We start from the raw sequence: 17,206 nt of genomic DNA, 5'->3' as shown, positions 1-17,206 counted from the left end.
CTCATCACTTCACTCGGGGTATAGCTTTGAAAAACAATGAAGGCTTCTCTACACATATTAAAATAGCTCTGTCAGCTGTGACTTTCTTTTTATATTTAGCTAGCCGAGCTTGTTGCTGCAATCTGCAGTTTATTTTTCCATGCGTCAACATTGGTAGTTATTGTAATGTGAAAATATCATCTCGTGAACCCAATATTGTGTATCGTCACAATCGTCTTCTGAGCGGAGTGTATTACGACACCCTGCAAGCATTACATCCTGCCCTCTTGCTTTGTGTTTGTGACGACGTGTCTGCTACTGCTAGCCATTTGGCTAAGTTTAGCTGTAATTGAAGGTATAACCTATCATAGCAACAAAATGTAAATGGTTGGTCGCCGGGGCGTCACTAGGTTCTGAGGACAGGGGGGGCTTAACCCCCTGGAGATGCACAGGATATGAATGAATGGAGTAGACATTAAAAAAAATCCCCAAAACTCCAAAAAACAAATAAGGAACAAAAACCGGGATATAACTTTCCCACTTTGGGACAGATTTAGTAGAGATACTGAGTTGTTTTAGGCCACCATTAAATGTACACAAGTACACACAATCTACACTGCAAAACCGCTGCTCAAGCTCTGCAACCATTCTGTCCAGTGGACAGTGATCAATGATATAATAATCATTATTATATTATTAATTAGCCTATTATTATTACTATCATCATTATTCTTCTTCTGATTATTACTACTACTAGTAGTGGGTAGTAGTAGTAGGCTAGTATTAGCCTGCTTATTGGCTTGCTTATTAGCCTGCTTTTGCCCTATTATATGAAATTTGTCAAAGATTTTTTAAAAACATTATTATATTATTAATTAGCCCATTATTATTACTATCATCATTATTATTTTTCTGATTACTACTAGTAGGCTAGTATTAACCTGCTTATTGGCTTGCTTATTAGCCTGCTTTTGCCCTATTATATAAAATTTGTCAAAAATAACAAAAATACTCTATTAAAAAAATCTATTAAAAATATCAAATTTAGGGGGGCTTAAGAACATTTTAGGGGGACTTTAGCCCCCCTAAAATAGGCCTAATGACGCCACTGGTTGGTTGTATCCCAGAGATTGTTGGACACCAACATTCACGAACTGACATAAAATTAGCAACAATTTTTAGGCAGTTTAACTTTACCTGATGCTGTTGCGTGTTTTCCTTGGATTTTTTTTTTTTTTACATTTTGAACCAGTTGTATAGCATCCCTTTAATGTAATATTGTAATATTCAGTGGTGCACAAAACTGGAACCCAAATGTGCGCCACTGCATACTACAGTAAGATATAATTATTAGCATTATCATCCTTTTTTTAAGAGCAGAATTGCTGACACAGCGTTTGTGGTGGATTGTGCAGGTGTCCCTCATGTATTGGATGCCATGTGTGAACCTGATGGGGCGGCGGGGGCTGGGAGGGGGGGGGGCTATCATGATCATGATCCACATTATGTAAATAAGGTGCAATGTTCCAGTTGAAACCGCAGTGTCGTGTACTAGTGAGACGAAGTGTGTGTGCATGTACTGTGTGTGTGTGTGGATGGTTCGAGTCCCGTCGGTAGATGGCGGTAACCCAAGAAAGCTGATCCACCGAGCAGGGAGGAGGAGGAGGGTGCGGTGAGGGAGGGGGGGGGGGGGGGGGCTCTCGGCCACCGGGTCTCAGTTTGCAGCACTCGCGTCGGAAGGCGGAGGAGCTGAAGCACTGTGAAGGACACCAGGAGAAGCTCAGCGAAAAAAAAAAAAGGAGAAAACGGCGCGTCCTCCCCAGTTGGTCTGCAGACGCCACAACCGCACAGCAGCAGCAGCAGCAGCAGCAGAATGGAGGACAAATCCAACTCGTTCTCCAGCAACAAGGAGGAGAAGGCGGACGGGAATAATGTGTTTCAGAGGCAAGACTCCATACAGAAAAACAGCACTGGGAGCCAGAACATGAAGGACCATGGCAACTCCGTGGGCTTCAAGGGGGAGCGGGAGGAGGCCATGGTGGGCTTTGACGATCTGGAGGGGGCGGCCAGGCAATACGGGTTCATGCAGAGGCAATTCGGGGCCATGATGCAGCCCGGAGTCAATAAGTTCTCCCTGCGTATGTTCGGCAGTCAGAAAGCGGTGGAAAAGGAGCAGGAGAGGGTCCAGACGGCCGGATACTGGATCATTCATCCGTATAGCGATTTTAGGTAAGGCGGAAACAGAAACACCTGCCTTTACCCCCACTCTGTACACCCCCCCTTCTTCTCCTTGAGGGTCTGCACGCTTTCACACACACACACACACACACACACACACACACACACACACACACACACACACACACACACACACACACACACACCTTTATAGCACTCACCTGCCTGAAAGCGTACATTGATTTTCATATCAATACTGTGTTTTATTGCGGCATTTTTTTGCGCAAATGTCCTTGAATGGCCGAAAAGCTGTTTGTTTTTGCACGTTGCGACATATTGCAGGCAGGCAGGCAGGCAGACGAGCACTACCTGTGCTCCGGTGCCAATGCACCATCATGCTTGTAAACATTACACTGCTGCAGGCGGCGGGAAGATGACGAATGGAATGGGGGGTGAGGGGGGGGTGTCTATGTGCAGACACTCACTGTCAGTTTTTTTTTTTCTTCGATGTGATGTCATTTTGACTCTGTAATGTGATGGAATGTGCCGACAGAAATGGGTGGTGGGGGGTGGGGGGGTAGCATACCATGCATTGTTGTTATAGAATAGGATGGGATGAACGAGCCCAGGTGCAGGCGGGGGGGGTAGGTTGGCCACACGCTGCCTTGCCTCACGGTCGGCTTCATCAATTACAAGCATCCTTTCTCGTGGAGCTGTCCATGGTTCCTATTTACAGCTGCTAGGCCTGTATGTATGCAGGAGGGTTGTTCAACCCCAAAATCAAAGGATGCGGGGACCATTTTATTATTGTCACTTTTTCAGTGTCTTATTCTCCAATTCAGTGTGAATATGCTAAAAGTTTGCATATGCGGATGCTTTGTGTTACAAGTGTACTTTTATTAGCATCAACACATGTTACGTTAAGTGTTTTTGCTGTTTTTTAATTATCATTCATTCATTCATTTTCTACCGCTTTTCCTCACGAGGGTTGCACGGGGTGCTGGAGCCTATCCCAGCTGTCTTTGGGCGAGAGGCGGGGTACACCCTGGACTGGTGGCCAGCCAATCACAGGGCACATATAGACAAACAACCATTCACACTCACATTCATACCTATGGACAATTTGGAGTGGCCAATTAACCTAGCATGTTTTTGGAATGTGGGAGGAAACCGGAGTACCCGGAGAAAACCCACGCATGCAAGGGGAGAACATGCAAACTCCACACAGAGATGGCCGAGGGTGGAATCGAACCCTGGTCCTCCTAGCAGTGAGGTCTGCGCGCTAATCTCTCGACCCCCGTGCCGCCCTTTATTTATTATTATTTTTATATATTAGTATTTTTGCAATGTTTCACAATATTTTTACAATGTGCCTTAAGGACATTAAACATGATCAGCAAATGGCTTGTAGGCCACACTTTGGACAGCCACATGGCCACCACATTGTGTTATTTTCTTAACCTTTACATACTTTCCCTTGCAAAATTCGAGTTACATTTTGGTGAAGATCTGGGTAAAGATAATTATGTAAAATATAAATGCCTGATTTTGTGGGAATTTTCTAAAACAGCTCAGTTATGTCAAATTGTATATATCATTTATATTAGGGACGGCATTTCCCTGTTAGGAGTCGCCACAGCAAGTCAATCACATAAGTTGGTTTGGCTTTTACTTTTTACACCGGATGCCCCTCCTGAAGCAACCCTGGTCGGGAATCGAGCGCCCCTCCTCTGCCATGAAAGGCAGAAGCATATACGTACTATGACTAATAAGTAATTAATACCATTAAAGGTATTAGAAATGTAGTCTTTATTTTGCCACAACAGGAAAATCCTTCAACTAAATTTCACAGCTCAGAAATGAAACCCCACAGACGACGATTATGATGGATTTGGGATTGAAGTTAGAAGGAACTATCCAGACACTGAAGACGTTGTTGCTACGCCAATCCAAGTCCGATGTAGGCCCGCATATGATCGGTTTGGCTGTTGGCATTTGTGCTTGAACGGGGGCCACTTTTTGTGGGGAAGTTGTGGTGATCGGGGCGTAGTTGCAAGGTCGTGGCCCTAGCCCCAAGGGCGAACACATTAAAAACGGGATTATCTGTCTTCTGTTCGTCCAAGAACGGGATCTCACATCAATCTACTAGTATAGTCCTTGTTTTTGTTGCCATAACTCGACGAAAGTGAGTTAAACGTAACCAAAAGTCCCATTGAGAAACATACTGTGGCCATACAGCGATGGTGGTCAAGGCTTAGCAGCACAAGACCACAGTCGGTAAGCTTAGTGGCTTCTCCAAACGATTATGTAAGAGATTGAGTCCCTCTCAAAGATGACCAAAGACGAGACCCTGCTCAGTTTTCTTGGTATTTTCAGCCTTCCGGTCTTGTAAGTGCTGGGGCCACAAAACCAAGTCCCTAAAGCAGAGTGGACTTTCTCCCCCCGCAGACTTCCGGTGACATTTTCCAAAGGGCACTTTTTTTTTTTTTTTAAAGGGGGCTGGCAAATTGCCTCTCAGCTGACGTAGGACGTCAAGCTAGCTGCCATGCTGCTGTAGCTTTAAAAGTTCAACTGTTGATTGCTTTTGGTGTTTATCTGCCTCTCTTGAGCTCATTCCGCATTCTACAGTCTCATGTTGTCTTCAAGGAGGACTGACAAAACGCCAAAACAAGGCTCCCATACGTGAACCCAATCCATCATCAGCGACTGTGAGCCCTTCAAGTAACGTAATAGCCAATACAGTCTTTGTACACTGTAGCTGCTTAAAGATTCATGACAAGTTAGTAATATTCATTATTCATATGTTTTTTTTTTTCGAGAGGTCTCGTGCACGGCCTCGTATACCTGCTCACGCCAAAGAGAGGACTTTGTTGTAGTTTGAAAGCGTTTCAAGGCAAAACATACGCCTCTGTTACCCCCCCATCCATCATTTGCCTGCACCTTTCACACAGAACACAGTGACGCGTTCTATTGCCTCAATCATGTGCGCTTTCACACAGTGACACGCCATCCCGCCATCAATGAACAGGGTGGGAGAAAACCCTAGTCCCGGTTTTGCGTTATTCCCTTTCACACAGACAGTGGCCCCACCTCTTTTACCGCTCTGATGCTATCCCGCAATCGGATAATTACACATCTGATGAGGTCGGGTAAAATAGTTGTCATTCAGCGACCATTAACAACACAACGACACCACTATTCCCTTTCACACAGGCTGTGTCCCACCTATGTTACGTCTGTATTGATTTTCTTTGAGTCTGCATCCATCTAGTAAACGTGTACTTCCATGTACCTCCATGGTGCATTCACTACCCCAACACCAGGTTTTGCGCAAGGTGTTGCAGTATATTGTGTGCAATCCTGTGAAGTGACAACCAAACTACTGTCGTAAAATCAAGGCCGTATCACAAATGTTTGATCCCCCGTGTCGTCCCCCCTGCATGCACTTGCCCGTTATTGTACATGCAAAGAGTGGAGTGATGGCGAGGAAGTACGGTGGGATTCCCTCACTCGTAGATAACGATGAATGTCGCCCTTGTTATCGGGAGGACATCAACGGTAAGATAGGAGGTGGCGTGATTTGGAGCGGGATCGTTCTCATGGAAATTCCTTCACGCTTTATAGAGCTATAGACAACGGGGGGTAGGGTACTATGGTTTGTGTACAAATGTAGAAACTAAATCTAATCGGAGTACTAATGCAGGGAAGATATACTTACTAGGACTGTGGATTAATTAATTTTAGTTAAACATTTTGTTTGTTAGCATTAGCTGCCTACCACAATCTGGTGTTATTGTTCTGTGTATTCCTGCTAGCTTGCGACATATAGCACAACATTGATCCTTGTCACTAATAATACTTAATATGGCTGTAATGATACATTGACATGTATCCATATCCATACTAATCAGCTCTTAAGTGACGAGGAATATTTTTACAGTTGCTCCATCGCCCAAACCTGGGATTTTAATCATGGACTCCAACGCTCTTATTCACTTTGTTAGACGTGTTGAGATCTGCTTATTTAATTAACTCAGTTGGCCTGTGGCGTGTATCGTTGGCATCGCCACTGAGGCCTCTGGGGTTTCCCAAAGCAGCGATCAGGTCTCTCCTTTCGATCCCTACATGGGGTGCGTCGTCCCGAGCTGCTTGACCAATTAGCAGACTGACGACACCAAAAAGGAATAAAAGCTCGAAGCAGAAGTTTAACTGAAAGCACATTGGTTAATGTGGGGGCAGGGCTTTTTTTTTTTTGCGTGCATCACAGCTGTAGTGTTAAAGCAAGCGCTTAATTCAATGATGTACCAAGAGCTGGATGCAGTGTTAGTGTGGCTCACTGCATCGTCACGCTTTGTGACCAGCTCTGTAAAAAAAAAGAAAGAAATGGCCGTTTGGCGAGGCTTCGGCTGCAAACGAGGGGAAGTAAATGCATTAGAATTTCAGAACGCCTGCAAGATGTTTTTAGATAAGCGGTAGATAAGTGGGTCATGATGCTTAAACTATTAGGAAAAAACTTTTACAGCAAGTTTTCTTTTGCTAGTTTGTCACTATAATAATAATAATAATAGTAATAATAATCACAGCAATGGTTGTCAAACTTTTGGGCATCAAGTACCACCTCTAAAATATGCAACATTTTTGCAACATGGGTTACCCATCATGGTTTAGCGACAAATATAATATCGCTCAAAAATTTGGGATCACTTGCAAATTTCTTTTTCCAACGAAAAACACATTTCCATGCATTTCACAAACATTTTTATCCATTTCACAAACAATTAAAATGAATCAGATGATTTTCAAAGAACAATCTACATTTTTGCATAGACAACTGTCAGTCCTCTGCATCAATCTCCTGGTATGGCTGCTAAACCAAGTTCATCATTTTATAAGGCTAATAGATTATTAGAAAACCCATCTAAAAATCTAAACTAAAACTAAAATATCTTACCATGCTGTTAACTACTCCCTTCAGAGAGCAGCACAAACTGGGTCTAACAAGGACAGAAAAACGATGCACAACTGTGCAAGAAGACAAATATCTGAGAGTGTGTAGTTTAAGACCAAGAAGCCTCACAGGTCGTCACCTGGCAGCTGTACTAAATAGTACCCGTCAAACACCAGGGTCAGTATCAACAGTGTTGATACTGGACTTCAGGATGCTGGAAAAAGCCATATCTCAGATTGGCTAAAAACATTTCCAAGTGATCCTAAACTTTTGAGCTGTAGTGTATTCATTCATTCATTAATTTTCTACCGCTTATTCTCACGAGGGTCGCAGGGGTGCTGGAGCCTATCCCAGCTGTCTTGGGGCGAGAGGCGGGGTACACCGTGGACTGGTGGCCAGCCAATCACAGGGCACATATAGACAAACAACCATTCACACTCACATTCATAACTATGGACAATTTAATTTGGAGTCGCTAATTAACCTAGCATGTTTTTGGAATGTGGGAGGAAACCTTGCATGCATGGAAAGAACATGCAAACTCCACGCAGAGATGGCCAAGGGTGGGATTGAACCTGGTATCCTAGCTGTGAGGTCTGTGCACTAACCACTCGACCGCCATGCAGCCCCGGTAGTGTATATTTATATATAATATATACATAAATATAACGTAAATACAAACAAAGGTCATGCGGAAGATGTAGTGTAATATCTGTGATCTGTTAGCAGCACGGCTAGCAGTGTGGAGAGCGCCATTGACTGACGTGAGTTGTGGCTGACAGCAGCTCCTGTGTTAATGTTCCCTGCCCCATTGCAGTTCTTCTACTACATCAGCCAATAGGTGTCAGAAAGCTTCCACTGAGACGGCAGCTTGTCAATGCTAATGTGAGTTATTGACATAAGTGACTATAGGGGTGTTATTTCAAATCTCTAATAATGCTAAAAACATATTTAGAATCTCTGATTAATCTCTAATTAACGCCACTAAACAAGGGCTGACTGTATATACGACATTAAACTTGCATTTCTTCAAGGTTGCCAGGTCTGTTAGCGTCTTTATTCATGCTTGAACAGTGCTGGTGCCAGCAACCCGTACAGATAAATAAGTAAACATTGGTAATGGAGTGGATTGAAAACCAATGCTGCAGTGATCTGATCCAAGCGGCGCTGCTGTCATGTCATTAATTACAGCAGCTATTGTTTTTTTTTTTTTTATATACTTCTTATCTAATACCTTCATGTAAAAGAATAACACCGGTGTCATCCTCACGGCCGTCTGCTGCCATAAAGACCCGAGTGTCACGGCTCTGATGCCCCACGTTCAAGGTTTTCCAGTAAGTCAAGGCACCACCTTCAGCCTCAGTTCAATGCCCACCCATGTAAAAATAACCTCAGTGCGATGTTATGAACCACCTAGAGGCTCGCTCTTTAGTTTAAGTGAAGACAATTATCGGACATGCGATCTGCGGGTATTTATAAAGCCAAGGCCGGGGCTTAATTAATTCAAACAGATCCATTACTGGTTGTCCAGACTGCCAGCAAGAGAAGGCAGCCTGCCAGCGAGCTAGCCATGCTAGTCAATTTCCATCCTCGGTGGAAGGCGGTGAACGGACAAGCGAGGTTCACCAGAGGCAGGCGGGCAGGCGGGGGGATGGCGTAAGCGGGGAGTTTTTAGTAGCACGAGATAGAATCCCTGAAAGCATCTATTTTCATCCGTGGTCGCTCAGCCGTTATCGGGGCTCGGGGACGCTCAGCTGCTGATGAATGGCTTGCGGGGCCGGCTCATCAGCACACTGAGGGCAAGGGGGGGCTTTAACGCAGCCCGGACGAAAGCATGGCGTTACGGCGGGGACACCTCCAAAACCAACTGTTTACGCCAAGCTATGACTGTAGAAATACTAAAAATAACCACAACTTAAGAGATCGTTTTTTTGCCCGGACACTGAAACCAACGAAGGATGCTATTGGCTGAGATTTGGGTGATAAGTGATAAGATAATACGATGCGGGACGGCGTCCATGCCAGGTTCTGATGTATGTCGAAAACACTTGTCAGATGGTGACAATATCCAGAGTCGGGAAACACTAGCCCCGAGGGAGGGGGGCATTATTGAGACTTCCTCTTCCAGGTCAGCCTGTCTCGTCCTCATTTGTGTTGCCAGATGTTTCTGTCTGTACAGTAAACCTCGGATATATCGGATTCAATTGTTCCCACTGGTTTTGTCCGATATAAGCGAAATCCGTTATATGCGTATACCGGAAAATGTCCGTTTTACGCATATATCGGATTTATATCCGGTATATGCGTAAATCGGATTTTATCTGTTATAAAAAGGCACTTCCTTGACTATGTTTCCAATGTACCTGGACGCGCAGGCAACGCTGCAAACGCTGCAAATGACGTTGTATAGCGGCCTGTCACGATTCGGCGAATCGGAGCGCCACGATGCGGCCATCCGATATATGCGAGGGAAATTTAATGGAAATGCATTGGAACGGGACTGGAGATTTTGTCCGAAATAGGCGAAATCCGTTATAAAAAATCCGATATATGCAATTAATTTTTATTGGAAATGCATTACAGAAAAATCAGTTCTTTTTTATCTGTCCGTTGTGAGCGAATTTCTGATATATCCGAGTCCGATATATCCGAGGTTTACTGTATTATCGTCTTCAGTAGTAGTACTTTTATACTATACTACTACTATTGTCCTGACCCCCGCTTTGCGTCATGTGCTTTTCCCTGCAGGTTCTACTGGGACTTAATAATGCTCATCATGATGATGGGGAATCTAATCATCATTCCTGTGGGAATAACCTTCTTCTCAGAACAGACCACCACCACCTGGCTGGTCTTCAACGTGGCCTCGGACACCATCTTCCTGGTGGACCTGGTCATGAACTTCAGAACGGGGATCGTCAACGAGGAGAGTTCTGAGATCATCCTGGACCCGAAGGTCATCAAGATGAATTACCTAAAGAGCTGGTTCGTCGTGGACTTCCTCTCCTCCATACCGGTGGATTATATCTTTTTGATAGTGGAGAAAGGCTTTGACTCTGAGGTGTATAAGACGGCCCGCGCCCTGCGAATCGTCCGCTTCACCAAGATCCTCAGCCTCCTTCGACTTTTGAGACTGTCTCGACTCATCCGATACATACATCAGTGGGAGGAGGTGGGTATCAGACGTCGCGTTCATCTCGCTTCCACCCACAGCAAGCAACGCCACAGCGGCGTGGTTACAACCTTGAAAGGTCAATGCGGAGCTCGCAATAAAACTGAAATGTGCTGTCAATCAAAGGGCTTATCAGTGTGCAACGAGCGCTAATGTCAGCTTCAGTTATCTGGCGGCTGAAACCAAGAAATGGCTTCTATGTGTTCAGATGTAATAGCAGTAGTTCAAGCGATGGAATCAAGGCTATAATAGTCCGGGTTAGTATTTTATGAAGTGACTAAAATACCGGATACACGGAAAGCCTCCTCCTCCGCAGCCCCGCCCTTCTTTCTAAGAGTTTTATTATCCTGTCTGGTAAATGGTCCTCCTGGCTGACCCCCGCGTCTGTCCTTGATGTCCCCGTCCTCGTCGACATGCCGCTCACGTTATGTTGTCATCTCACCCCGCGTCCTTTTCGGATCACACGTCCCACATGACTGAGCACCAGACCGAGGATCCAAATGGCTGCCGTGTAAAGTCTGATCACCCGGTGACCCAAATTTTCAAACGCGAAACGTCACATCTAGCTGGTTCCATTTCGAGCTACTGTGCCGTGATAATCAAAAACCAGCGAGGCAGTTGGTTTTTAACAATTTATGGTCACAATAGTCCATTTAAGTAAGTGTGTAAATCTTGGACCGATCTCATGCATCCTTTGGTCTCCTGAGTCGGGTGTCTCACGGCACCCCCGGAAAAGCAAAATAAGAGCACAAAAGACTTGACAACTCAGAAAACCAAAACTAAGGCATCTTCTGGCAATACTATAATCAATAATCCAATCGCTTGTAGTCAGTCACAGATTTTTGCCACAATATTGCATATTGAAGTATTTGACTTATTTTGCACTAACAGTTTTTATTTGTGAAATGCACCCAGTATATTGGCAGGAAATCTGATATGAAGCTTTTCTAATTATTTTCTGTTTTTTCTACCATGCTGATATGTCAAGATATCTTCTAAAACCTATTAAGTCCTGGAAAATATAATATAATATTTAATAAAAAAATTATATATATATATATATATATATATATATATATATATATATATATATATATATATATAACAGTGGTCGCTATACTGTATGTTAGCTTTTGCCGCATTAACCTTTAGTTTTGTCCTGGAAAATATATAATATAATATAATATAATATAATATAATATAATATAATATAATATAATATAATATAATATAATATAATATAATATAATATAATATAATATAATATAATATAATATAATATAATATAATATTAGTGTAATAAAATAAAATGTACTAAATATAATATTTACTAAATATAACATTTAATAAAAAATAATATAGAAAAATAGTATAAATATAAAATAATATATAAATATTTATGATATACAAATCATAAATATATAATAATATATAATAATATAATAATACATATAAATAATAATAAATATATAACAGTGGTTGCTATACTGTATGTTAGCTTTTGCCGCATTAGCCTTTTGTTTTAGGAAATGATTCAAGCAACAGCAGAAAGTCCTGGAAAATATATATAATATAATATAATGTTGTGTAATAAAATAAAATGTAATTAATATAATATTTAATAAAAATATAATATAATATTTAATTAAAAATAGAAATAATATAAATATAAAATAATATCTAAATAATAATAAATATATAACAGTAGTTGCTATACTGTACGTTAGCTTTTGCCGCATTAGCCTTTTGTTTTCGCCATATTGTACCTGAACACACCTAGTACCTACGGAACGTCATTGTTGTTCACGATGTGGGAAGCTGATTACGCATTCCAGCTGAGCCAAGATGAGGCTGTGGGAGGATGAGGTGGTAGAGGCCGGGTCAGAAACACAAACAAAGCGTTGAATGCTTAATGTGAATCTGCATGGAGCGTACAGAAAGCTAGCTAACATCCCTCCAGCACATTCCCCTCCTGTGTCACCTCCTTCTTCCTGCAGGTGTAGATGGGAGAGAACACGGTGTGATACAGGAATGAAAAGAAGTCACGTTTAGGTGTCAGCGCGTTAAAATGCACACCCACAACAGCGCATCCGACACTTCCGCAGGAGCGAGAAGAGAAGGAAGAAACGACCCGGTGGAAAAAATTCCGAGCTGTCGCATCAGGTTAGGTGTAAGATAGAGGACTTGCTCTTAAATGCGTTCTCCGGCGATTACAATGGCATCGAAGCAGTGAATCATCATCAAATCACAGCCTTTGGACGGAGTCACTTGGTTACTCAGTCGTCAGCCAGCATGCACGTCCGTCATTGCTTCAGCTGTCGTGTGTTTCGCCGCACTCCCGGTCGCCAGCCCCCCCCCAGCCCCCCTCCTCACTTTGTCACCACCTCTTTGCTCCATCTGCCTAGTCAAGAGAGTTTCACTAGCATCGGCTAGAGATGGGGCCACCAAATGTTTTGAAGTATCACATGGTTGTAATATGCATGCCAGGCCACTAGTTGGCGATGCCGTGTGGTATCGATCAGGTATCGGAAAAAAAAATTGTCTTTTAGACTATAAGTTGCACTTTTATATGAAATATAATACCTCATTTATACATAGAACTTCACTTAATGTGCTGCCTTTAAATTACAATGGGGTGTTTTTTTGCCAACACTGGTAACCACAATAATGATTTCCGCCCCTCTGTGACAGCACAAAGGGCCCTTTTTTGCCACACCCTCTGAAACCGAGTGTTTTGAGCCATCCCTAAATTCTTTCAGGGCTCACTTCCAAATGCGCTAACGTCCTAATCTGACACTTTGGCATGGTTTAACACAAGAATACATTCAACATTCAAACTACATTTATAGGTCAGAAAAGTGGAAAAAAACGGATGTTTTCATCCAGGTGTCATGTCCCGTATCAAAAGTGGCTTCTTTGAGAGGATTAAATATGTCTTCATGATGAATTTTTTGACTGATACAATTTGTAGTCCGGAAACTACTGTAGTTTCCAACAGGTTCTATCTTTGACCCATCGATAAATCAAGCCATTTCCCTACTGGGGAATGATGCTAAAACGGCTGATGAGCTTCTTTATTAGCCGCCTCACTCGATTATCTTCCCCATTGTCAATTAGCCCCAAAATAATGTCCAAGCGTTTCCTACTTGTAGTTTCCAGGCGGAGCGTATATAGCTGGTGTGCTTTGGAGACGCTACCAATGTGCTCAATCATTCATGGCTTTTGTTTGCTCACATGTAATTATTGCAATATGCAGTGCTCAGGGAAATTGCAGCTTGCAGCATGAAGGTCGTGCGGAGCGGTTGACTGCTCATTCAGCACGCTGAGCAAAACAAACAAGTGCACCGGTGCTGGGGAAAAAAAAAAGTGGGAATACAGACAGTGTGACAGTTTTTTTTTTTTTTAATGCAAAGTTTGCTTTCAGAGGACAAACCGGTGTTTCATAACTGTGCACCCATGATGACTCACACTGGGATCATAGCAACAAATCCTCAGAGTAGCAATACTTCAGTTTAATATTATCTGTTGTTTTGATATGTATTTATTAAAAAATAACAACTCCATGCCGTGCCTGGAGAAAGTGCATTTCCAATAGGCTTGGCGGGAGACCAAAGCAGAGCTAAACGCGAGCGCAGTGATTGACTTGAATTCATTTAGAGGACGCTAATTGATGCCGATGTTGATTTGCGTCGTCTGTCTGTATTTCTGTCATGTTAACGTCCAAAACAACGGCAAAACATTTCATTGGATAATCAGTCCATGTTTGATGCATGTGGCTCACCACCACCACCACCATCACGACCACCACCTCTAGGCCTGCTGCCACATTCCAGCTCCGCGGTGTTGGGCTCAGGTTGGCCTTGTGGCGACTAAGCGGCCCCCTGGGGGAGGCTTTACCCTTTTTTGCTCAATCTGTGTGCTTCTCGTGTGCTACCAAACTTGTAGCATTTGGTCGCTGCCTGTGTTAATTGGGGGATTAATTGTTAAAAGTTGAACAAATTGGGTTCCGGGATGCTGGAATGATGTTTGTTGCTGGTTCCAGACCAGACCGTGATGAGTGAATTGCCACAAAGTAGGATTTTTGTAGCACAGAAAACCTGTTTTTTTTATTATTAGAGCCCCCTAGACATCCAATAACACCCCTATATTCACCTTTACTCTTCCATTACCCAATATAATAGACATAATAAGACTTGTGCTCTATACATGTGTTGCATGTGGAGGACAGGAAGTGACATCGGGGGTTCAGAGTTGAGTTTTGGCTTGTCGGGTTTATGATCGTGCCTGTTGTGATCGGGTCTGGTGCTTGTCTCACCAAACAATTACTGACACCTAGTGACCAATGTTGAATTTTTATTTTTCGGTTTACATTAAAACTTTTGCCTTGTTTTGCATACATTTTCTGGTTAGTGTACAATATGCCGTTGGTTGCGTTATTAATTGTGAAACCATAAAAATAAAATGTTTTGTGTTAACATTTTTGGCAGTCCCGAACCGGATTGGTTGAATTTGTTTTGTTTTTTTTTTACATAATTTTTTGTGAGAAAACCTGATTCATTTTCTTTGTTTACACACTTTGCCTAGCGGTCACTGGCGCAGCTAGCGAGCTAGCCAGTCTCGCTTCTGGTCTTCCAACTTCAAATGTGGCTTTTTTTTATGATGATGGACAAAATTCCAAAAAAGTGCACTTCCCCTTTAAGCAGTATCAATAGTGATTGGTTGGTTATTGTTGTCAATGTCGATGTGAACCGTGGTAGAAAATAGATGGATGGATGATACCATTTTCTGCTGTTTTCCCGCAAATACCAGCTAAATCCGAAAGTTCGGCAACAGACCTGACCTGGGTGACAGTCCACTTCCCCGATGTCGTGTTCATGAGTGGGAACATGACAGTGGAATTTCCAAGCTTATTTGTATTATTGACTCCCTTTGTGCTTTGACATTCTGTCACATTTGAATTACCCTTGACTCATTAATGTCATTACCGTAATGGTAATCCAGCATAATTATGTAATTACTCAGCCATAGTTCATGCCTAGGCTGTGTGACACATGTTTTTTTTTCCCCTTCTGTCTTGCTCACACGCTGCATTTTGATACCGTTGCAACGTGGTTGCGTAATGATTCCCACCCACCCACTACACTGCAGCAACAGCAGCGGTATCGGGGTGTAATGTTACCATTTCCAGGAGCTGGCGACACGGCGGCCATGGTGGATTGTTCCTTGCTGACAATCTGATTTCCTGATAGGGAGGGCTATGAATGCACGTTGCATGGAATTGCATAAAGGCATCACGTTATTACTTCAAATCCAGTGTTGGATCAAAGTGATGTAAATTTTACAGCTTTTATTTAAGAGCTCAGAGATTTCCGAATGTGAAGCTTTTGGTTCTCCAGCTTTGTCAACTGATCCGAGAGAGAGAGAGAGAGAGAGAGAATGGGAGCCAGCTGAGCCAAGGAACTAAATGACTTCTAACTGCATTACGTAGACTACATTTGCCCTCCGCTAAAGCATTGTCTGACTGTATTTGCACACACACAGTTATGTAAACATTCTCAAGGTGCTGATCATCTGTCTTACCATGACTCAGCGTATTGACCTTAAGTCCAAAACAAACAAAAAGTCTCCTCGGTTGGTTGTGAAAGTACCGTCAGTAACTCGGCAGAACTTGTGAAAGTCGTTGGTGCCTTGGTTAGCATCATTTATCTGTTCCAGAAGGTCAGGCTCAATCCAAAACAGACTCTAACCAAGTCAAGTGTAACGAGAAAACGTGTAATAGAAAATCTTAATAGAGTGCAGTATATTGTAATATATTTTTTTATATTTTCTCATGGGCTGCACGGTGGTCGAGTGGCTAGTGCGCAGACCTCAGAGCTAGGAGACCCAAGTTCAATTCCACCCTCGGCCATATCTGTGTGGCCTTAAGTCCAAAACAAACAAGTACCATCAGTAACTTGGCAGAACTTGTGAAAATAGTTGGTGACTTGGTTAGCATAATTTATCTGTTCCAGAAGGTCCGACTCAATCCAAAACAGATTCTAACCAAGGCAAGTGTAACAAGAAAACATGTAATAGAAATTCTTAGTAGATTGCAGTATATTGTAATATTTTTAAAAATATTTTCTTATGGGCTGCACGGCGGTGGAGCGGTTAGCGCGCAGGCCTCACATCCAGTACACCTGAGTTCAATTCCAAGATCGGCCATCTCTGTGTGGAGTTTGCATGTTCTCCCCGTGCATGCGTGAGTATTCTCCAGGTACTCCGGTTTCCTCCCACATTCCAAAAACATGCTAGGTTAATTGGCGACTCCAAATTGTCCATAGGTATGAATGTGAGTGTGAATGGTTGTTTGTCTATATGTGCCCTGTGATTGGCTGGCCACCAGTCCAGGGTGTACCCCGCCTCTTGCCCAAAGACAGCTCCAGCACCCCCCGCGACACTTTTCTTCAATTCTATTCTCGCCCCATTTTCGTAGACCCAATCTCATCCGCATCTTGTCTTGTGAACGTTTCCATGACGAGTGAATGGATGACGGGCAATGTGCCAACGTACTTTGCGATTCTGGGAAAACGACATAAAGACTTAGGGAATGGATGTTCCTGGTGATTCCCTGGCCAAAGTTCCTATTTTGCGGGGTTTCCATTGGTTGTCTATGTTTTCCTGTAATCCTGCTAACTAACCAACTCCGTGCTTGATGGAGGTGATTAAGTTCTAATCACCCTTCTGTTAACATTGGCCATTTTTTGACCTTTTTCTTCTCTGGCTTGGTGAATAATGCATGAATCTTAATGACCAAATTCAGGCATATTATGCAGGAGGTGGCTGTTCCCAAAGTTCACTGTGATTCGGCGCTGATCCAAATAGGAGATTTTCGACTACCGAGTCGTTTTTCGACCCGGTGGGTGGCTACACAGAGAGAGTGCTGAATC

General features: G+C 43.0%; 1 protein-coding gene across 2 annotated transcripts in view; it reads left to right on the top strand.

The window, feature by feature from the left end:
• Nucleotides 1–17,206, top strand: part of LOC131105625 (potassium/sodium hyperpolarization-activated cyclic nucleotide-gated channel 1) — an 89,879-nt gene that overhangs the window by 19,034 nt on the left and 53,639 nt on the right. Inside the window, exons 1-2 of one of the 2 annotated variants that reach the window (XM_058053970.1) lie at nt 1,716–2,208; nt 9,854–10,277. In XM_058053970.1, coding sequence (XP_057909953.1) covers nt 1,853–2,208; nt 9,854–10,277 — 780 coding nt within the window. In that variant the 5' untranslated portion in view covers nt 1,716–1,852. Of the gene's footprint in view, nt 1–1,715; nt 2,209–9,853; nt 10,278–17,206 lie in introns of those variants that run through there. The other variant, XM_058053979.1, reaches the window with a different exon arrangement.

This window comes from Doryrhamphus excisus, chromosome 2 (genome assembly GCF_030265055.1).
Source record: "Doryrhamphus excisus isolate RoL2022-K1 chromosome 2, RoL_Dexc_1.0, whole genome shotgun sequence".
Classification (NCBI taxonomy): domain Eukaryota; kingdom Metazoa; phylum Chordata; class Actinopteri; order Syngnathiformes; family Syngnathidae; genus Doryrhamphus; species Doryrhamphus excisus.
This window is presented reverse-complemented; position numbering and strand designations above follow the sequence as displayed.